The sequence below is a fragment of the Myxine glutinosa genome, chromosome 14 (genome assembly GCF_964187855.1).
Source record: "Myxine glutinosa chromosome 14, kmMyxGlut1.1, whole genome shotgun sequence".
Taxonomy (NCBI): domain Eukaryota; kingdom Metazoa; phylum Chordata; class Myxini; order Myxiniformes; family Myxinidae; genus Myxine; species Myxine glutinosa.
In genome coordinates this window covers 23,513,421-23,537,286 of record NC_136274.1, presented here as the reverse complement: position 1 = coordinate 23,537,286, position 23,866 = coordinate 23,513,421, and the positions used below count along the sequence as shown (strand labels likewise).

Below are 23,866 nucleotides of genomic sequence, written 5' to 3'. Positions count from 1 at the left end.
CCATGAAGGCCGCGCTCCGGGCCAGCCTCTGCGACGGCGGCTGGGTCGACAGACTCCCCTGGGTCCTGCTGGGCCTCAGGACGGCGCCCAAGGACGACCTGCGCGCATCCTCGGTGGAGCTGGTCTTCGGGCAACCACTGCGGGTACCGGGTGAATTTATCCCCGACTCCACGGCTCCTTGGTCCGCGGCACAACAGCGCTCCGCCCTTCAGGAGACCGCCCGGAGGTTCGCCCCGGTGCCAACGGCACACCACGGTTGCCCGCCTTCCCACGTCACCCCGGGCTTCGCACGGCCAAGTACGTGTTCATCTGGCATGACGCCCACCGGGCACCGCTACGGCCCCCGTACGACGGGCCCTTCCGCGTGTTGGAGACAGGGGACAAATAATTATTCACGGTCGACATCAGCGGTGCCCCGGATCGCATTTCGGTGGACTGCCTCAAGCCGGCCCACCTCGATCCAGACCACCCCCCGCCAGCGGCTCTGCCTCCGCGTCGAGGCCGCCCCCCGGCGGTCGGACCCCCGGCACCCCCGCCAGCAGCTCTTCCTCCGCGTTGAGGCTGCCCCCTGGCGGTCGGACCCCCGGCACCCCCCAGCCCCACCGTCCCGCCACCCCCCAGAACGGCACCCATCGCCAGGGGGCGTTTCGGCCGGGTCATCAGGCTTCCCCGCAAACTCACCCTTCAGGTGCGCGGGAATTCTGGGGGGGCGCGTGTGGCGGACACAAGCAAGAGGACACGAATTCAACGCACCAGCAGGTGGCACGAACGTCCAGGCGGGGAACTGGAAGGCATGCCCCGCCTATCGACCGATCGGCCACGCCCGGGGACGAGGCGTGGCCCCGGCACATAAATGCGGGCTCCAAGCTCGAGCCCGCCCAGTGCTACAGTTTGAGCTTTCCTAATAAAGACTCTTTTGGTTATCCAACGTGTTGTGGCCTACCTCTTTGGCAAGCAAGTTGTGTGTGTAGCACCGCACTTCAAATCTGTAAATTTATTTATTTTAATATCGTTGTTAATTTTGTTATGTATTTATTTGTTGTTATATTTACTTCTTGTATTTCTTGTGTTGTTGTATTTGTTGTTATGTTTCTGTCCGACGGAGTTGACGAATGAGTTAAACTCTCTCGGGGTGAAGAGGAAGGAATCGAGGAATCGAGGAAGCTCTTCAGGTTGTTGTAAGAGGGCGAAGATCTCATTGTAAGAGGGCGAAGATCATTGAAAAAAGCGCCTTTTATTTAAGATGTGAATATTGAAGAGGAAGCTCTGATTCTCGGGAAACGCTTTGTTGTGAATAGGAAGAAGAAGAGTCACCTCAATCGAGGCACTGTAGTCTGTAAACGAATGGCGGTGGTGGGCGCGATGGCTTCTCAGGTTAGTTCAACTGTTTCAGATCCAGTGAACGCGATCTCGTGTTGTTTATTTTTTAAATGATGTAATTCGGTAGTAGCTACTAAGGTTTATTCTAAATAAGGCACTTGACTTTGCAGTCCAGCCATGATTTTTTTTCGCGGTTGTGGGGTGAGGATTCGACGAAGTACGTTTAATTGCTTGAAGAGCTTTAATATATGGGGAAGAATGCACTATGGTGGGGAGAGATGAGAGATCTGGGAGCAGGGGGTAAAATATGATGAGGAGGGAAGATTGATGGGGTGAGGGGAGGCGGTTGCATGGTGGGGGAGGAGGAGGTGGCATGGTGGGGAGGAGGCGGTGGCATGGTGAGGAGGGAGAGGAGGAAGTATGGTGGGGAGGAGGAGGTGATAGTATGGTGGGGAGGAGGCGGTGGCATGGTGAGGAGGGAGAGGAGGAAGTATGGTGCGGAGGAGGAGGTGATAGTATTGTGGGGAGGAGGGGGTGGCATGGTGGGGAGGAGGAGGTGGCATGGTGAGGAGGAGGAGGTGGCATGGTGGGGAGGAGGAGGTCATAGTATGGTGGTGAGGAAGAGGTGGCATGGTGAGGAGGAGGAGGTCATAGTATGGTGGGGAGGAGGAGGTGATAGTATGGTGGTGAGGAGGAGGTGGCATGGTGGGGAGGAGGAGGTGGCATGGTGGGGAGGAGGAGGTCATAGTATGGTGGTGAGGAGGAGGTGGCATGGTGGGGAGGAGGAGGTGGCATGGTGGGGAGGAGGAGGTCATAGTATGGTGGGGAGGAGGAGGTGATGGTATGGTGGTGAGGAGGAGGTGGCATGGTGGGGAGGAGGAGGTGGCATGGTGGGGAGGAGGAGGTGGCATGGTGGGGAGGAGGGGGTGGCATGGTGGGGAGGAGGAGGTGATAGTATGGTGGTGAGGAGGAGGTGGCATGATGGGGAGGAGGAGGTGGCATGGTGGGGAGGAGGAGGTCATAGTATGGTGGGGTGGAGGAGGTGATAGTATGGTTGGGAGGAGGAAGAAGGGAAAGTATGGTGGGGAGGAGGAGTGGGAGTATCGTGGGAAAGAGGGGGAGGGCGAGTATGGTGGAGAGGACAAGGGGGGAATATATGGTGCTGTGGCGGGGGAAATCTGGGAGGAGGAGGAAGGGTAAATGTGGAAGGAGGAAGGAGGAATATGGTGGGGAGGACAAGGGTGGAATATATTGTGGTGAGGACAAGGGGGAATATATTGTGAGGACAAGGGGGAATAAATCGTGCTGAGGAAGGGAAGTGGGTATCTTGGGGGAGGTGGAGGGAGGGTAAATGTGGGAGAAGGAGATAGGGAGGGTAAATTTTATGGGATGAAGGCAAGTCTTGGAGGTAGAGCAGACATGGAGGGTAAGTTTGGGAGGGGGGAGGATAAATCTGGTGATGTACCAAAGTTTTCTCACCAAAGGGGATGTACCAAAGGGGTCTACCGGGAGTCAGTGGGTCCAGGTTTCACCCTTCAAAATAGGTATTTGCTTTCTACTCTAAAACTACACACATGATTTCGATGAATCTTGACCACAACCTTCATTACCTGTGATGGACTAAAGTTTGTTCACAGCATTTTTAAAAATCTGTGGTTTTCCCCCCAAAATAGGTATTTACTTTCTTCTCCCTTACATATTTTGTGGGTCATCCACGCCTACCAGTGTTTCCCTGGTTCTACCAGGTGAGCCCAGAGGGATTTCCCCTATTTTAAAAATTATTTTGGCGAGGGGCCTCAAAAGCTGGAAGTGGCTCAGGCCTTTCTGGACCTCTGAGAGGGCCTGCGCATGACATATTGACATAGAGAGCTTCTTATAAACCTTCACTGGTGCTGCAAATGGGACCCCAAAAAATCATTGAGTGCAACCAGCGATACCAAAAGATGCCACATATATGTTTGTGATCAGTGGGGTCCCAGGAGTGTGAAAATGCATGACGCCACCTGGTATATGATTACATCAATACTAATTTGCATGTATCCAAGATTGACCCAGCGATGTCTGATCTCACTGTGTTCACTATATTTTGACCATAATTCTACTTCTAATGAACATTTTTAGTGATTCCAAAGGCTATGGGGGTTATTTTTGTGTGCTCATTCCGCTGCTGAAATAATAACTCCTCTGGTATTCATTCATATCTGATTACCTCCACCACCAAAGGTGAGCGGAGGTTATATTTTCACCCCTGTCTGTTTGTTTGTCTGCGAACAGGACATCTGAAGAAGTGGATGGATTCAGACGAAATTTGGAGGAGACGTTGGGTATATTTGACAAGGACGAAATGATTCGATTTTGGTGACGATCCGGATCCGGATCCCAGTATTTTTCAAGTGATTTTTCACCATTGAAAGATGTGGCCAAAAACGATATATCGCCCGATATCTCCAAAAGTTGTGTACGAGTTATGACAAAGAATTGTGGTTGAGTTGGTGAGGTGAGAAGAACTAGCCAATTCGATTTTGGTTCAGGTCCGGATACAAAAAGTAAACCGTTCAACCTGGCGGAGGTATGCGCTCTTCCGAGTGCCGTTCTAGTTTACACTGTTATCACCAACAGATGATGTCTTTCTACATCTTGCACCTTCTTTAAAAATCGTCGTTTGGTGTCAAAATGTAATGGTTCTAAAAATGTATTCAACTGAGTATATCAAGTATCGGTTCACATCATATATGTACATAAACTCTCATTTCCATCACTTCAACAACGCATGCGTTAACGCAACGTTCCAAGTCATACATAACTTCCTTTGGAGTACTGATACAGAGTTGGCTTTCGTCATCGGAATCACTTTCCAGGAGGTTTTCAAGTGCAATCAATACGAAGGGATTCACACAACAGTCTTCCATGTCACCTAAGTGTACGGGAAGTACAGCTGCACATTCACAGACTTACATGGATTTATGGCTCTGACATGGACCATTTGTGTCTCGGGTGCTGCAGTCACAGATTAAGCCGTTCGGTAGTTCAACCATCTGGACATTCCATATATCCAAATGGTGTGACTTCATGGATTGGTGTTGGACATTGCCGCCATATCATAATTTGATAAACCGCCTTGATGAGGTGGAGATGGAAACCGTCTTCTGTTGGGGACAATTTATTGGCCTGTACGTTCTTGCTAAGCTTCTCACACCTCAAAGTGTTCACAGTGACTCGGTTTACGCATCCTCGTACATTGTTCCACCAAACCTGGTCCTTTGTCAAGACTCGTGTAGTTCCCAAACTGGAAAGGTCCTGGGCCTTCCGCATCAGTAATCGAAACGCAGTCCGCTTTCCATGTCCAAAGAAGGAGCTTACTGTGTCACATACAGTCATGCAATACACGGAGAGCAATGTGTTTGTTTCTCTGTGTAGTGGTGAGTCTCTTGTATATAGTCGTGTACTCGTATGTACCTAATTCATGTGGTATGTATGTATCGAACTTCATGCCCTGTGAGGAAATATATTTCCTGTGCTGTAATAGCTGACTGATGCTGCACGAAAAATAGGAGAACATCTATGTCGGTAATGCATACCACTATTTTGTCACCACCATGATCTGAGCTGCCAGGGGAATGATGTGGGTATCGGCCTCCTCTTGGTTTGATTGCAAGCTTCGCACTTGTGCAACACAACTTGAAGTGATTCTGATTGTTTTGTAATCTTTTCCACCACTGATGTAGAGTGCTTGCTCTTGGTTTACACTATTGATGTGTTTCCCTCTTTTCCACGATGCTGTCCTTGTTCGGTTATGTTTTAGTCCTCTTTTGGTACCTCTTTTATGAGCCTCGACTTTGTATACAAAAGTAAAAAAAATGTACATTTGGTAATTTGTCAAAAGATAATGTCAAGAAGTTGGAAAGACATAGGAAGACTTTTATATATGATCCACCACGCCGTAACCCGGGTTGCCCCGTGATTTTTAATCATTTTACATAATTAATTAATCTATTTTAGGGGGAGTGTTACCCGGGTTCGTGTGATAGGAAAATCCATTGTGTCACCTTGTTTGATCGGAAAATCCTTTGTGAATGCAAATTTCGCATGTGGAAAAAGTAAGTACACCCTTGGCTCTAATAGGTTGTATTGCCCCCTTTGGCAGAAACAACTTCAAGTAGGCGTTTCTTATAACTGTCTATCAGTCTCTGACATCGACTGGGAGCAATGTTTGCCCACTCCTCCATGCAGAATTCTTTCAGCTGTGCGACGTTTGAGGGGTTTCTTGCATGCACAGCTCGTTTAAAATCCCCCCACAACATCTCGATGGGATTTAGATCCGGGCTTTGACTTGGCCATTCCAGAACCCTCCATTTCTTCCTTTTCCACCATTCCTTGGTGGATTTACTGGTATGTTTAGGGTCATTGTCATGTTGCAAGGTCCACCTTCGATTGAGCTCAAACTTACTGACAGATGGCCTCACATTATCCTCAAGCACCCTCTGGTACAATGACGAATTCATAGTGGATTATATGATGGTGAGCTGGAACAACAACAACAACAACATGCATTTTAAGACCATTTTCCCTGCCAGAACGGGGGTTAGCCTTGCGGTCCCCATGACAATCTTCTCCATCTTGCCCTATTTTCTGCATCTCTCCTTGTTAACCCCCTTGCCCTCATTTCTTCTTCCACCATCTTTAGCCAAGTCTTTCTCGGTCTTCCCCGTCCTCTACTTCCTTCTACATTCATTTCCTTCACTCTTCTCAACCAGTCACTTTCATCCTTCCTCAACACATGACCAAACCATCTCGACCTGTTCCTCTTCACAGCATCAATCACAGGCTCTATTCCCATCATCTTTCGCAATTCATCATTTGTCTTCCTCTCTCTCAACGATACTCCGCACATCCATGGAACCATTCACATTTCCACCCTTTCCAGCCTTCGTTGCTGCTCTACATTCATGACCCATGTCTCGCTCCCATAAATCATAACACTTCTCACACATGCAGCATACACCTTTCCCTTCGGCTTCAACGACACTCCCCACCTCATAAGCACGCCACTCAGTTCCCGAAACTTCTTCCATGCACATCTCTCCAGCAACCGTTGCCGAGTCTGATCCACCTTCTCCATTCAGCATGTCTCTGAGGTAGCAAAATGTTTTCACACCTTCCAGCTTCACTCCGTCTCCAAGATCCAACTCAACATTTCCTCCATCTGCAGCTCCCTCTGTGCACACCTTACATTTGAATGTAGCTGCCACACTGGTTAATGACCCTCTCAGACCGCTACATTTTTGATGAACCCACTCAGCGCACATTGTACATTGAATGGAGTTCACTCCGACACCCTTCCTGCACACAGCACATGGCCACTTCCCAGTTCTTTCCACCTCACCACATACTTTACCACTTGCCATCACCTTCGTCTTTCCTATATTCACTTTCAGACCTTTTGTCTCCATACATTCCTTCCACTTGGTCATCTTTTCCTTCATTCCATCCATACTTTCCGCAATCAACACCAGATCATCTGCATACAACACCTCCCACGGTAAACCCTCCTTTACGTTCTGAGCCAGCACCTCCATCACAGCTACAAATAGTAGTGGACTTAGTACCGACCCCTGATGCACTCCTACCTTCACCTCAAACTCACCACTGTTCCCGTGCTTCGTCCTTACAGCTGTGCGCGCTCTTTTGTACATTGCCATCACTATTCTGATCAACCATTCCTCCACGTCTAACTTCCTCAATGCCCATGTCAATACTTTGCGTGGAACCCTTTCGAATGCTTTCTCCAGATCAACAAACCCAAGAAACAACTTCTTCCTCTTCTCCATGTACTTCTCCTGCAACTGCCTCACAATAAAGAGCGCGTCTGTCGTTTCTCTTCCTGACATAAATCCAAACTGCATTTCGTCGATCTTCACCTTCTTCCTTATCCTCCTCTCCAACACCCTTTCCAATACCTTCATTCCATGCTCCAATAACTTTATCGCTCGGTATGAGCCACACTCCAGAGGATCACCTTTCCCCTTGTATAGAGGGACGAGGGTACTCAGTTCCCAATCCACTGGAATGCGGCCTTCTTTCACCACCAGATTACAGATCTCTGTCATTCTCTTCACACCCCAACTTCCTGCTGCGTTCAACATATCTCCCACAACTCCCGTCGGCCCTCCCGCTTTTCCACTCTTCATTGCTTTTATCGCTTCTTCAACTTCCTTCTCAGTTATCTTCTCTGCCGGTCCTAAAACTGGGTTACTCTCCATGTTGCCATCCCATTCATTCTCTGTATTCAACAGCATTTCCATATATCTTTTCCATCTTCCTTTAATTCCATCTGGGTCCACAACGATTTGTCCCACTTCATCCTTCAAGCAACTCACCCCCATCACATCACACCTCTCTTTCGCTAGCTGCTTTGCAATCCTGAATACCGCTCTCTGATCCTCTTCCGAATCCAAGCGTTCTCCGAACATTTTCCTACATGTCTCCTGCGCCTTTGCTACCTCTTTCTTTGCAGCCTTCTTGGCTGCCTTATAACTTTCATGCTCTGGTTTTTCTGCTCCCGTACCCTTCGCCTTCTGCCACTCCTTGAACTTCTTCCTCTTCTCGTCAATCCTCTTTCCAACTTCATCATCCCACCACCATGTTTCCGAGTGCCTCGGTGGTCCTTTTGTCCATCCACATACCTCACCAACGGCTCCCAACAGACTATCTTTCATTGACATCCAACCACTTTCAAGCTCAACCACATCATCCTCGACCCGACTCAGCCTCTCTTTTAATGCGTCCCTTACTGTCACCTCTTTCAACCTCCACACCTTCATTCTCGGTTGGTTCTTCACCCGCCGAGCTCTCCTCGCACCTTTCACCCTTATGTCGCAGACAACCAAGTGGTGCTGTGAAACAGCCTCCTCCCCCGGGATCACATTTGTGTCCCGGAGGTGCCCCGTATCTCGCCTACGCACCATCAGGTAGTCAACGGTTGTCGTCGACCCACCTGACGTGTATGTAACAAGCTTATTATCCTCTTTCTGGAACTGAGTATTACAAATCAACAAATCAGCTCCATCAGCAAACTCCAAAATCCTTTCACCTTCTCCATTTCTCACACCATATCCGTAACCCCCATGAACTCCCTCAAAACCGTCCATACTCCTTCCCACATGTCCATTTAGGTCTCCTACAACCACAACAACTTCCTCATCTTTCACGTTTTCCATCAGCTTCTCTATCGCACACCAGAACTTGTCCTTCTCTTCATCGCTCCGACCAACCTGCGGAGCATATTCCGAGATGACGTTCACCAAGAGCTTTCCAATTGTCATTTTCACCATCATCAACCTATCACTCACTCTAGTCACACTCACCACACTGTCTACAAACCCCTCAGAAAACAGGACACCAACACCATTCACACCCTCCGGGCACCCTTGCCACACAAACTTGTATTTCTGTCCTGCTTGCCCTTCACCATTCTCACACCACTTCCCTTCCATCTCGTCTCTTGCACACAACATATGTCCACTCTTCTTCTGACCAATACTTCCACCACTTCTCCCTGTCATCTCCCTGTCATCCCTGTCATCAGACCATCTCCCTGTCATTGTCCCTAAATTCCATGTCTCAAACCTCAGAAACCGATCTCCACTTCGGGCTGTACCCTGCCCATATGTAGTTGTAATTGTCATGGTTCTCTTTTTGAGGCAATGTTTTTATGGCCGGATGTCCTTCCTGTCGCCAACCCTCTTTGTCGCCTCTTACGACACAAGTCGGATGCAGCAAAGCTGCCCCAAATCATAATATTTCCACCACCATGCTTTACAGTTGGTTTCAGGTTCTTGTGGTCAAATGCTGTCTTTGGTTTTCGCCAAACATGTCTTCTGGTACTGTGGCCAAACAGCTCTACGTTTGACTCATCTGTCCAGAGCACATTGTTCCAGAAGTGCTGGTCTTTGCCCAGGTGTTCATTGGCAAACTTTAGTCTTGCCCTGATGTTCTTTCTGGACAGCAAAGGTTTCCTCCTGGCACACCTCCCAAGTAGATCAAATTTGTGCAGCCTCTTTCTAATGGTAGACTCGTGCACTTTGACATCAACAGTGACAAGAGCTACCTGTAGGTCCCGTGATGACATTCTGGGGTTCTTCGAGACCTCTTTCAGCATCTTGCGGTCTGCTCTCGGGCTGAACTTGCTGGGGCGGCCTGGCCTGAACAAGTTGGCAGTTGTTTGGCATCTTCTCCACTTGTAGATAATCTTCTGGACAGTCGAATGATTGATTTCACATTGTTTGGGGATCTTTTTAAATCCCTTCCCAGACTCGAAGGCATCTATAACCTTATTTCTGAAGGCCTCAGAGAGCTCTTTTGATCTAGGCATGGTGACGCGGCACACTTCAACAACAAAGAGCACACCAAACTAAATGTCTGAGGTTTAATTCAGACAGGTTCCTCCAAGATCCTCTCTAACGATGTTCTAATCATTTGCACCTGAGCTGGTGCACCTGATTCTAATTTTAGGTATTTGAAGTAGTGATAAATGTAGGGGTGTACTTACTTTTTCCACATGCGAAATTTGCATTTATGTTTATTTAAATTATACAATGGACTACAAAATGTAAATGTTTCATGATATTTGTAATATTATATCACCTTTATCTATCAATATTGTTGAAATGAAGATCAAATAGCTGTATGTTGAAATATGTTGAAAAAGTCAAAACTTTACATGGGGTGTACTTACTTTTTCACATGACTGTATATATATAGATATTTACAGACTTGGCATTTAATATGGAATTTTTTTTGTTCTTGACGGGTTTACTTTCTGAACTCAGTATGTCAATCTGGTGAGTTTCTTTTACCCTTCGGTGATGTCTTTGTTGAAAGAACCATGTCACTGATTGTCTTTTGCAGCAAGAAGTCAATAACAGGATTATATCACAGGTGGCATGACAAAATGTAAGGACATGTACATTTGACGATTGGCTTCACAATCGGGTATATAAGGGTTTTTGCATTCTGTATTAGTGGAAAACAACTGCTGCACGTCTACAAAAGTTATTGCCGCTTCCTCTGGAGATGGTCCGTCAACTTGACAATGCTGTTTGTCATGGAGTGGTGGCTTTATGAAATTCTGGCATGAAACAGCGTGCTATTGCTCGGCAGTATGGCATCACTCAAGGTCAGGTGTCAAAGATCCTGAAACGAAATGCTCAGAGGGGTGTCCCTACTCCAATACCGAGGCCAGGACGTCCACGCAGAACCACAAGGAGGGATAATCACCAGCTGCACCGGTGAGTCTGCAATGGCCGTACCAAGTCAGCTAATCGGCTTAGGGATGAGTGGCAGCAACTGACACATGTGCCTGTATCCAGAAGGCTAGTCAACCAATGACTGGTTCAAGCAGGCTATCGTGCCAGGCGTCCCCTGAGAAAGCCACACCTGACCAGACAACACAGCCAGCGCCGATTGCAGTGGGCCAGAGAGCACCATCAATGGCAGCCAGGACACTGGAATCACGTGACCTTCAGTGACGAGTCTAGATTTCTGGTCTATCGTCAAGATGGCCGCGTCCGAGTGCGCAGACAAGTGCATGAAGCCCACAACGAAGATTGTATAGTGCCAAGAGTCCAAGCTGGAGGTGGTGGGGTGACCGTTTGGGCTGCTTTTCATGCAGGGGGCAAACCTGACCTGGTTGTTCTGAATGGAAACCTGAACCAGTTCAAGTGCAGGGTCATTCTGGAAGAAACATTGCTTCCATTTGCTCGTGCAGCCTTTCGAGGAAACTTTGTCTTCCAAGATGACAATGCACGGCCTCATTGTGCTTGCATGATCCAACACTTTCTTGCTGACCGTGGTGTAGAGCATATGGAGTGGCCTGCCATGTCCCCGGATATGAATCCGATAGAGAACTTGTGGGCAGAATTACCGCGTCAAATTGACAACTTGGACCAGCAGCCTACCTCTGTGCGTGAATTGCAGCAGACTATTGTCACTGCATGGCAAGCGATTCCTGTCCAAACCTTGGCAAATCTTGTGAACAGCATGCCTCGACGTGTACGTGCTCTCCTGAATGCTCTTCGGGGTTACACGAAGTACTGAACTGAAATTTTACTGTCCATAATCCCAATCATAATTTAGCTTTTGTTTTTGTTGAAATTTTTTTTGGCTAATGTGCAAAATAAAGAGATACTTCTGGAAAACGTACAGACGTTTAACACAGTACTGTCCGTGAATTGAGTTCGATATCAGTTTACATCACTTTCAAGGATCAATTTATTTGCTTCGAAATGTCAAATGTGGTTTTTGTTTCTTTTAAAGGTCACATTAACAAAATCTAGAATAATTTCAACGTAATTCCAATGAACTTTTGGTTCTAAGTCATCTTTAAAAGTAAGTTCACCCCCACAAAAAAAATATTCCATATTAAATGCCAAGTCTGTATATATATTTTTTATAGTTGGGCAGGATCTATTTCTGCGTCAATTATATCACCAATCACTAAAACACACAGTCTGGTACAGCATGTTCCGGCTTGTGCAGTTCATGTTTCCTCGTATTTTCAAACGTACAAAGGTAACATTTTAAATGTAGGGGTGTACTTACTTTTCCCACATGCGAAATTTGCATTTATGTTTATTTAAATTATACAATGGACTACAAAATGTAAATGTTTCATGATATTTGTTATATTACATCACCTTTTTCTGTCAATTTTGTTGAAATGAAGATCAAATAGCTGTATGTTGAAATATGTTGAAAAAGTCAAAACTTTACACGGGGTGTACTTACTTTTTCACGTGACTGTATATATATATATATATTTTTTTTTTTTTTTTTCTTTTTTCTTTTTATAGGTGGGCAGGATCTATTTCTGCGTCAATTATCACCAATCACTAAAACACACAGTCTGGTGCAGCATGTTCAGGCTTGTGCAGTTCATGTTTCCTCGTATTTTCAAACGTACAAAGGTAACATTTTCGAGCCGTGGTTCTTACCTTGGGTTCGACCGAACCCCAGGGGTTCAGTGAGCCATTCTCAGGGGTTCGGCGGAGATTCTCCGAAACGCATTGCAATGTTTTTTTGTTTTTTTAAAGTTTTGTATCAATTTTGAATCTATGTGTAATTACGCTTATTAATATTATTATTATTTTGCTATATATGTTACGAACGAATGGAAATGTTATTTGTAATTGTATTCCCATCCCATTCATGGTTTCTCTGGTCTGTGTTTAAGATAAGTTGTTTCACACTGACTGTAGTAAGTTGAATCAATGAGCAACTTGCTAATTATTCTGTTGATGGTGCTTACTTGCTTACTTACTTACTGGATTTTGGACTTTGCAGGTGTTCGAAAATTCCAGTGAATAGCCTCGATTAGCTTGCCGTGTGCCGTGCGTCATTGGTCGCGCCTTACTTTGGAGTTACTGATTAATTGAAAAGTAAGTTGGAAATGTTTGTGGATATGCAGGGCCGGTTCAGAGTTATATTAAAGTCAAAAGTGGATGGTGATTATAAAATATGATTGAATTACTCAGAAAATTAGGTGGAGGTGATATAACTCCTTTGGTTGCAATTCAAAACTAACAATTCACAGTTTCCTATGTAATATTATAATGGGATTTGAGGTGACATAGAGTTGAGTCGATAATAAATCCCGTCATCGTAACTATAAGTTATGTTTTCTTCGTTAAAATTTCTCAGTTTTCAGAGGGGTACTGATTATATTTAAGCATGTTCCTTTTTCAATTTTTGTCATATAATTATTTGCCCGAACTCAATTAAGATCAGTTTGTTGTCCCCCGTCGCACCGTGGAGCGAAAGGGGGACTATGGTTTTCCCGTCCATCCGTGCGGGCGTGCGTGTGTACGTGCATGCGTAAGCGAAGGACCGCATTCGAATTTGGTGTGTGGGTGCAACCCACGTCAAAATCCATGATGGCCACCACCATGTATGTCTGATGCCATGTATGTCTGAACCTTGTGAGCGGAATATCTTGAAAAATAAGCGAAGTACCAACTTCTAATCTGGTGTGTGGGTGTATCTATGCACAAAGAAGAACGCTATTGAAAATTGGGTCGCCACTTCAAAATCCAAGATGGCCGCCACCATATATATGTCTGAACCTTGTGAGCGAAATATCTTGAAAAATAAACGAACTACTAACTTCTAATCTGGTGTGTGGGTGTGTCTAGGCATAAGGAAGAACGCTATTGAAAATTGGGTCGCCACGTCAAAATCCAAGATGGCCGCCTTGCGTTTTCCACTTTATCAACTCGCATCACTTCACCGACGAGGGACCGAGGCGTAACACTTGTTACTTCTTTTTTTTGCAGTATGTCGAGCAAAAAAAGGAAGTGGTCAGAGGATTACTTGCGGTACGGGTTCATGTGTTTGACGGAACGGGACGGAAGTCAGCATCCTCAATGCATGCTTTGCAATGTCAAGTTGAGCAACTCCAGCCTTGCACCAGCAAAACTACGGGAACACTTCAAAAAACTGCACGGCGAGGGGCAGTACAAGGACGCAACGCTGGATGAATTCAAATTGAAGAGAGTCCGATTTGACGCAAGTGCTACCTTGCCCACTCTCGGCTTCGTTCCAATTGACAAACCGATCCTCACCGCATCATATGAAGTTGCATACCTGATCACAAAGCAGGGCAAACCGCACACCGTTGGCAAGACACTCATCAAACCGGCCACGTTGAAGATGGCCAACATCATGCTGGGAAAAGCTGCTGAAAACAAGTTGTCTCTCGTTACACTCTCAAATGACACCATCAGATGCAGAATCGACAACATGAGCGACGACATCCTCGCCCAGGTAGTTGCAGATTTAGTCGCGAGCCCACCGAAATTCAGCCTTCAACTCGACGAGAGCACCGACGTTTCGAATTTGAGCCAGCCCATCTTTTTTTGTGCGTTATGTCAAAGGAGACGAGATCAAGGAAGACCTTCTGTTCTGCAAGCCTCTCACAACAATGACGAAGGCAGCTGACGTGAAGGAGCTTGTGGACGACTTCTTCAGAAGCAACGGCCTCTCGTGGAACATGGTGTCTGCAGTTTGCTCGTACGGCGCTCCAGCCCTGCTGGAATGCAACTCAGGTTTTGGAGCGCTGGTGAAGGCTGATGCACCACACACACATCATCGTCACGCACTGCGTCCTGCACAGACACGCGCTGGCATCAAAAACCCTGCCTCCAAAATTGGCCAATGTTCTGAAAATCGTCGTTGAAACTGTGAATTACGTGCGAAGCCGTGCTATGAATCGTCGCATCTTCAAAGAGCTGTGCAATGAATTCGGCTCTGAATTCGAAGTCCTTCTCTACCACTCTAACGTTCGATGGTTATCACGAAGGAAGGTAGTGAGCCGTGTTTTTGCCTTGCGTGTAGAATTAGCCCTGTTTTTGCGAGAACACCAGCATTGCCATGCAACGCACTTCCAAGAGTCAGAGTTCATCCTCGCCTTGACGTACTTGGCTGACATCTCTGACGCACTCAATCATCTCAATTGCCAGATGCAGGGCGGTGGAGTGAATGTCATCGAATCTGAAGAAAAGCTGAGCGCTTTCCGAAAGAAGTTACTGTTGTGGAGGCGGCAAACAGAGAACGACAACTTCGCGAACTTTTCGCTACTGGACGAGTGCGTGAGTGGGATCAAAGATGAGTCTGAAGTTGGAGGCACTGCTGTACCGGGGGAGCTGAAGCAAGCGGTTGCCACGCACTTGGATGAGCTGGGAAAGCCATTCAACGGCTACTTCCCCGACCAAGAGCAATACCCAGCATGGGTGCGGCAGCCGTTTACTTTCGACCTTGCAACGGTAGATGTCAACGACCAATACCTCGACGACCTCATCGAACTTCAGCAGAGCCAGACTCAACAACAACCCTTCGGCACAACAACGCTCTCAACGTTTTGGTGCCGCCAAATGGAAGGGTATCCTCACATTGCTAAAATTGCCCTTGAGATCCTCACGCCGTTCATTACAACGTATCTCTGCGAGCATGCGTTTTCAAAACTGGTGGACATTAAAACAAAGAAAAGGAGCAGGCTTGCATGCGAAAATGATTTGAAGGTGGCCCTTGCCAAAACAAAACCACGCATTTCCCAGATCGCCTCCCGAAAAGAAGAATAGAAAACGCATTAAGATGCAATTCTTCTTAATTTTTTGTTCAAATTTGAGGGGTTCCGTGAGTGTTCGGTGGGTTTTGTTAGGGTTCGGCGCCTTTAAAAAGGTTAAGAACCACTGTTTTAGAGGAAATGAAATAATTCAAAACTTTGGTCATAAAAGTTGAATAAACAAAGCTCTTCGGACCGGATATGAAACGTGCTGTCCCATTTACATTCTTCTTGATGTAGAAGATCAAGTATTTAAAATACTAGAAATACCAGGGAGTGGGCAGGTGGTGGGGATCTTGTGTATGTGCATACCATGTGGAATATGGTGTGATCATACGTTCGCCTCAGGTATTATTATAATTTTTTTTTTGTATACAACATCTAGGCTCGTGTAAGAGCTAGCATTAATCACAAAAAGACAAACTGACACATAGAACATATTGTTGTGAATTTTAGGGTAGGGCATTTGTAGATCCAGGTACAGTACATTCAGAAAGTATTCAGACCCCTTCACTTTTTTCACATTTTGTTATCTTGCAGCCTTATGCTGAAATCGTTTAAATTCTTTTTTTCCCTCATCAATCTACATTCAATACCACATAATGACAAAGAGAAAACAGGATTTTAGAAAGTTTTGCAAATTTATTAAAAATAAAAAACTGAAATATCACATTTACATAAGTATTCAGACCCTTTGCTAAGACACTTGAAATTTAGCTCAGGTGCCTCACATTTCTCTTGATCACCTTTGAGATGTTTCTACACCTTGATTGGAGTCCACCTGTGGTAAATTCAATTGAATGGACATGATTTGGAAAGGCACACACCTGTCTATATAAGGTCTCACAGCTGACAATGCATATCAGAGAAAAAACCAATCCATGATGTCGAAGGAATTGCCTGCAGAGCTCAGAGACAGGATTGTGTCGAGGCACAGATCTGGGGAAGCCGACAAAAAAATTTCTACTGCATTGAAGGTTCCCAAGAGCACAGTGTTCTCCATAATTCTTAAATGGAAGAAGTTTGGAACAACCAAGACTCTTTCTCGAGCTGGCCGCCCGGCCAAACTGAGCAATCGGGGGAGAAGGGCCTTGGTAAGAGAGGTGACCAAGACCCCGATGGTCACTCTGGCTGAGCTCCAGAGATCCTTTGCGGAGATGGGAGAAACTTACAGAAGGACAACCATCACTGCAACACTCCACCGATCTGGGCTTTATGGCAGAGAGGCCAGACGGAAGCCTCTCCTCAGTGAAAGACACATGAAAGCGCGCTTGGAATCCATCATTGCTTCAGATATGAAATCTTTCCTCTTCTCCAATGGCTTGATCTCTGATCATCAATTTGGTTTCAGACCTGGTCACTCTACTCTGGACATGCTGCTTCTGCTTTCTCAACAATGGATGGAGGTCCTCAATGCCAAACAGGAAATTAGAGCTGTCTCCCTTGACATATCACGTGCCTTCGATACGGTCTGGCACCCCGCTCTGCTCACCAAACTCTCCTCCTTTGGTATCCATGGAAATCTCCACGCATGGCTGGCGGACTTCCTCTCTAATCGTAGTCAACGTGTGGCCCTGAATGGGTTTCTCTCATCTCCTCTTCCTGTTCAGGCTGGAGATCCCCAAGGCAGTGTTCTGGGCCCTGTGCTTTTTCTGGTCTTCATCAATGATCTCTCTTGGACAAATCTTGGACAAGTATGTAAACCCTGGTGTTGGGCTAGCGGCTAGGGTGCCGGCTTAGGATCCTAGGATCTTGGGTTCGAATCCCGGTCGATCGCTGAATTAACGCCAGGGGGGTTGACTCAGCCTGTCATCCTTCCGAGGTCGGCTAATTGAGTACCAGTTCACTGGTAATTCCCTGTTTGTCATTAAAGGCGGCAAAAAGGGTTGGCGTCAGGAAGGGCATCCGGCCGTAAAACATTGCTTCAAAAAGGGGACCAAAAAAAAAAAAACAACAACCACGGTTCCCGAAAAAGGCCAACCCCCGCTTTGCGGGGAAAAATGGCCTCTAAAGGTGTTTTTTTTTTGTTTTTTTTTATCAATTATCTCTCTGACTCTCTTGAAAATCCTCTCTATCTCTTTGCTGATGACTCTACTCTCTGTCGCTCCATTCCCCATCCCTCAGATTGGCAGTCTGCAGCCTCCTCACTCTCTGCAGACCTGGACAAAATCAAGACTGGGTAAACAAGTGGAACATGTCTTTCAATGCTGACAAATCTCACACTCTTACTATGTCTCTCCGAAAAGACCGACTGGACAACCCTCCCATCCACTTTCTGAATAATCCTCTCCAAGACGTTGTCACTCAAGCTTTTGGGTCTCACTATCTGCCATGATCTTTCCTGGGAAAACCACATTTCAAATCTGGCCTCCAAAGCCAGTCGCCGACTGGGCATCCTCTGTCGTGCGAAGTCCTTCCTTGGCACACCTGAGCTCCTCACCACATACAAGGCTTTCATCCGCAGCTCAATGGAATACTGCTCTCCCCTCTGGGCTGGTGCTCCTGCCTCACACCTAGCTCGTCTTCACGCTGTTGAAACCAAAGCGTTCAGAATCATTGGAATCTCCCACGAGGAAGCTAACTCCAAGGGCCTTTCACTCATTCACCGCAGGCAGGTGGGTGGTCTTTCCGTCTTCTACCGACTCCTCTCTGGCCTTGCCCGCCCCCCCCCCCCCCCAGCTCTCTCTGGGCTCTGTCCCCCAAATATTCCTACAGGTCGCACAAGATCTGCCTGCAACACTCTTATGGTTAAACTGCCAAAATCAAGACTCTCTGCTCACCTTCAATCCTTCATTCCTCTTTTCTCCCGCCTCTGGAACAAACTCCATCACTCTCTTCAATCCCACTCCACCCTCCAGGTCTTTAAAACAGCTGTTCACCAGCATCTCTTATCTTCCCCCATCCAAAACCTTGATCTTTTCTACCCCCGCTAATTTCACCCCAAATCCACTTTTTTGAAATACCAACTTCTGTCCTGGAAGTCCTTGGTGTCCTTGTGTTTTATACTTCTCCCACCCCCCGCCCCCCCCCCCCCCCTTCCCATGCCTCCTCACCCCAAGCCCTCTCCCTCCCACACATCTCCCTGCTCTCAAATGTTATGTTTGTGTGCTTCCACTTCTCTCCCCATCTTGTCTTCTGCTCCCTCTTTTTACATATTTTGTTTGTCTGGTTGATTTGTTTGTGAAATAAATGTTGGCTCTTTCATGAGCCTCGATTCAGTATACAAAAAATAATAATAATAATTTTAAAAACCCGCTTGGAGTTTGCAAAAATGCACCCAAAGGATTCTCAGACTGTGAGAAACAAGATTCTGTGGGATCCCAAGCCCGCCACCCTAACCATTAGGCCAACACCAGGTAGGAAGACTTACCCAGTGTGTAACATGAACATATCTCCCCTCAATTTGTACCTTGTATGAGAAACGTGATGTGTTGAAGGTTTAGAGGATAATGGAAGATCCGTAACATCCATTTCATGTTTGTTACTTCCGCCACCGAAGTTTGAAGGAGGTTATGTTTTTAGTTTTAATCATTCAGGTATTCACCTTCTTGCTCCACTTATGTTGTACCGTGGTTTTAGACTATCATTTGTGCCGAATTCAATTCACATGTTCAATGTTGATGCGAAAAGCGTGTGATGCACCCTTTTTGAATATCCTGGGTTGGGGATGAAAATTTTCCTTGTTTCACGTGGACCAAAAAAAATCCAGAATGGCACTCGTGAGAGAGCATACCTCCGCCAGGCTTCACATTTTCCGTTTTGTATTCCACTGATACGTCGGATCTGGATTCGGACCTGCACCAAAATCGAATTGGCTTGTTTCCGTCACCTTCCCAACTCATCCAGCAAGTTTTGTCTGAATCCGTCCATAACCTTTTGAGAGATCATGCCATATATAGATTTTGGCTCCCATCTCTCAATGGTGAAGAATCACTTTAAAAAAAAAAAATTCGGATCCAGATCTTCACCAAAATCTAATAATTTCGTCCTTGTTACACACTTGGCTTGTCAACCAAATTTCGTCCGAATCCGTCCACACTTTTTTGAGATATCCTGTTCACAGACAAAAAGACAGGGGTGAAAACCCAACTTTTGGGGTCGGAGGTAATAATTAAATGAAATGAAATACATTTTGCTTCATGCGTATCACATGCCCAATCCATGTCCACCTCCGAATTTTATTCTATTTCTAAATTCTGGTTTTTTTTATTCTGAAATTTATTATATTTCTGTTTTTTTCCTTTCCAGTGCACCAACATAATTGCCAGAAAGGGTTATTATTATTATTATTATTATTATTATTATTATCGTTTGGAGATTTTGTGAAGTTAATAAATGTGATTCTTCCCAGAAAGTGACTTCATAAAATAAAAAAAAACCACCTTTAGAGGCCATTTTCCCCCCGCAAGCGGGGGTTGGCCTTTTTCGGGAACTGTGGTTGTTGTTGTTTTTCGGTCCCCTTTTTGAAGCAATGTTTTACGGCCGGATGCCCTTCCTGACGCCAACCCTTTTTGCTGCCTTTAACGACAAGCAGGGAATTACCAGTGAACTGGTACTCAATTTGCCGACCTCGGAAGTATGACAGGCTGAGTCAACCCCCCTGGCGTTAATTCAGCGATTGACCGGGATTACGAACCCAGGATCCTAGGATCCTAAGCCGGCACCCTAGCCGCTAGCCCAACACCAGGGATCTGGTGTCTTCATAACTTCATAACTTAAGAAAGTGACTTCATAACCGGTTTTAAATCGGGAATCCTAACTTAAATAAACTTCCTGGATTTTCTCTGGTTTAGACACTTGCTCACACCTCCCCACCCACCAAATCCCTCAGTGTTCAAACCAGGACTATGCAATAGTTGCATTTAACCTTTCCCATGCGAACACATCCCTCTTCGAACAGGGAAACAACGCGCTCGAGGAGCTCCTGTGTCACAAAGTATCGCGAGTTTTGCCGAGATCACGGATACACACCGAGCAGCGTCACAGGCACCCACGTGGGTTAATATTTGTGTTAGGGGAGGCAATCTATCTACCTGGCGATCTTCTGATCATGTTGTCTCGGTCTCCTCATAAATATGAGTGCAACGCGTCGCAGGCAGACTGAAGCACGCATCCCGGATATGGATGGCCAGAGACAGGGTGAAGGATCATCTGTCCTCCTAGTGAGCACGTCCAAGAGGAGAAGGTCTAACCCTGCCCGTGCTCACTCTGGTGCGGCGACGTATCGCACAAGTTTCAAGACGACGTGGACGAGCGAGTGGCCATTCATTACAAGGGGCTCGACGTCGTACCACTACCGGTGCAGCATCTGCAGGGTGGAACGATCGTGCGGCCACCAAGGCAGAAGGGACATCGATCGGCACGTGAACTCGGAAGGCCATGCCAATAAAGCTGATGTCAGGTATAACAAAAACATTCAGAACACCTTCAAGACAGAACCGCAGGTTGACAGTATGATACCACTTGGAGGCAAGGTGAGTGGCCATATGGATGACGCAGCTCTTGAGATTTAATAAAGCATGCTACCGTGACGTAATCATGATGTGTCAGCCATAGATAGGTGTACCTGTGAGTATGTCCAGGGGTACACGCATAGGCATATCCAGGGGTACACCTATCTAGGGTTAATCACTATAGTGTGAATACGTTCATTCATCATTTGCACAAACACATCGTCATATTCTCTTTTCGTTAAACAAAATTGTTCCTCCCAATCACAATAGGTTATTGGACAGTAATGCCAATATTCCTAAACAAACGTTTCATCAACATTTCAAGGATGTCGTAAATTATCCAAACCCTACAACACTCTACACTTAACTCTATTTTAATAGCAAAGCACAAATTAGTTGTAGCTCTGAAGTCTGATTTGCAACTTGTATAATTTGTAACTGATTTATTTCTTTATTTATTTGCCAGCAGATGGACTCTGCTCTTCATCAAGATTTCGACCCTTGCAGCCCAGAAGCCCTCCAAACGGTGGGTCCACACCTTCAGCCGTGAGTCCGCATATTTTTGAAACATGGCTCCATGTTATGCTTTCCCCAGCCTATTAAATTTGGTTATCTCCCATTTTAAATGTGGACCAAACAGGTAAAGGTACGTGATTTATTATTTGCACGACTAATGGTTATGAATATAGGCCAGCATCTCTGATGTTTGATATTTTTTGTTTGAATAGTCATACTTCTCATCTCTGCACTTGACACTGTGACATACCTACTCAATGTAGTGGTGGCTATCTTTATCCATAGTTGATGTATGATGAAAAGTGTATGGTGTTTGTTTGCGAGGGAGAGAGGTTGAAGCCAGCTCAGTAGTGATAGTTTGAGTGAGAAAGAAAGTAAGACCGGCAATTCTGACATTGAGAGTGTAAGAGGGTTCCAGGCACCACTTTAACGCTCCTAAGTCTGAAAGGTAATATGACCCTGAGCGGTTGCTGTCTGCAACCTAGTCATACCCCTGGCGCTCACCTGGTAGAATAAACAGTATACCACAATGACTAAAGGTATGTTAAACCAATTTCAATGGTTGCTTGAAGTCAGCGCAGCATGTGGAATAGGCTGGGCCAAATCAGGGGTGATTCTCAATTTTTCATACTACAAGGTTGGAATTTACCTAAAAGTTGTGGCTGGGTAACAGAAACAAAACCATGAAATGTTTTTTCAAAATTATTGACGTCTTACGGTAAAACAGCCCGTTACCATAGCAACCGTTACAGACGACTCAAAAAATTCTTAAAATCGATGATTTCTCAGGCTGTGTGTGACCCCCAGAGTTGATTCTGGTACCAAAAGATTCAGAATTGAAAGCCAAGGATGATTGGATAGTTTAACAATGTCTGTGACACAATTCAATACAACTTTTATCCCAAAAACTCATTTTCATCTCAAATTTAAGGCATTTGTTTGAGAAAAAAATGAAAATTTTGCTTTTTAATCATAGGATAATCATTAATCAGAGCTATAGTCAAATTAAATGTACTTTAAATTAACTTTTGTCATTGATTAAGCTTTTTTGTCTCAAATTTAAGGTCTGACATTGAACATTGATAACAAAATAAAAAACCTAGTCCCAATTGTAATCAATGGAGGCCAATGACTTCTTAGTCACACCCTCAGTGGATGTTGCCAGTCAATGCAGCTTCTCCCTGACGCCCTTCACAACCCTGTATAGAGCCTGGAGCTGCGCCTCAGATGTGGGGGCCTTGTTAGTGTTCAAATCTGTGGCAAGTCCAAGTGTCCGCTCTGCTGCGTCATTGATAACTGGGAGTTTGGCCACAACTTCCTTGCCATGACGATAGCTGTCTGCGGTGGGCCACTGTGCAACGGGGAGCTTGACAAAACTGGAGTCAATACCCAAGAGTTCAAACATGCTCCAAGAGTCGTAACCAACAAAGTCTTTGAGGGCTTTACTCCCCAATTGCTGTGAGGCTGGCATCTCCTGTATCATGTTATGTGCAGTCCCATGGTACCTGAGCATAGCCCTTCTCATAGTCTGCTTGTCAGATGACGTTCTGTCCGAGAAGAGTGCCAAAGAGACCAATCTCTCTGAGAGGTACCACAAATGGTTTTGTAGCTTCTCTCAGGCCACAGTCACAAAGGACAGAAATTTGGCAGGCCACTTTGTTGGATTCTTTGCGATACTGGCCTCAGCCTTGAGGAGGTTCTTCATCAGGTACAGGTCGTTAGATGGTGCATCTGCAGCACTGGTACATGTCAACCACGCTTTAGTGTAGAAGACTGACATGAATGCAGCGAGACTGGTTATGTCTTCCAGCTCTTCGGGTGTGTAGATATCTCCCAGCTGCCGACGGTCCTGCAAGTCCTTCACTACAAGCTTGACTGCATCCTTTTTGCTAGACTGAAGGTGGCTGGTTTCCTGCAGATGTCTGTGATACCCATGGTACTGGAGAACAACCAGTTCCCCTGTTGGTGGATAAGGGCCAGTGAATCCCTGGTTTCCTGGTAGATTGAAGATGGGGGGACACTTTTAGAAGAGCCACAACACGGTCTTGGCTTTTGTATCCATGCCTAATTGCCTATGTGATGCACTGCAATAAAAAAACAATTATTAATATAATGTTTGAATGAGAAAAGTAAACAAAAACAGCATACTTGCCTGATGAATGGTTACAGTAACAACCGAAAGCAGGCATTAAAATTAATGATTGTAAGCTGCTTTTGTTAACTTTTTTTTATTGAAATTAAGATGGCCAAATTTAAACAACGTTATAACAGTTATAAAAACTGGACAATACAAGGTTGTAAAAGACAATTTGAAGTAAATTTAATTTGATTAATGGTTATCCTATGATTAAAAAGCAAAATTTTCAATTTTTTTCCATAAATATGCTTGAAATTTCAGACAAAAATCAGTTTTTTGGATAAAAGTGGTATTGAATTGTGTCACAGACATTGTTAAGCTATC

At 45.6% G+C, this 23,866-nt stretch overlaps 1 protein-coding gene across 24 annotated transcripts in view; it reads left to right on the top strand.

The window, feature by feature from the left end:
* Positions 1–1,129: 1,129 nt before the first annotated feature.
* LOC137439499 (meso-2,3-butanediol dehydrogenase) overlaps positions 1,130–23,866 on the top strand; it is a 72,661-nt gene continuing 49,924 nt past the window's right edge. For 2 of the 24 annotated variants that reach the window (XR_013621353.1, XM_078768157.1), the window contains exons 1-2: positions 20,401–20,910; positions 21,359–21,415. Coding sequence is in view for 22 of the 24 variants with exons in the window: in XM_078768157.1 (XP_078624283.1) it covers positions 20,512–20,910; positions 21,359–21,415 (456 nt within the window). In the remaining 2 variants the exon portion in view is untranslated. Of the gene's footprint in view, positions 1,375–3,971; positions 3,996–12,170; positions 12,285–20,324; positions 20,911–21,355; positions 21,436–23,866 lie in introns of those variants that run through there. The other 22 variants (XR_013621352.1, XM_068135288.2, XM_068135291.2 and 19 more) reach the window with 21 other exon arrangements.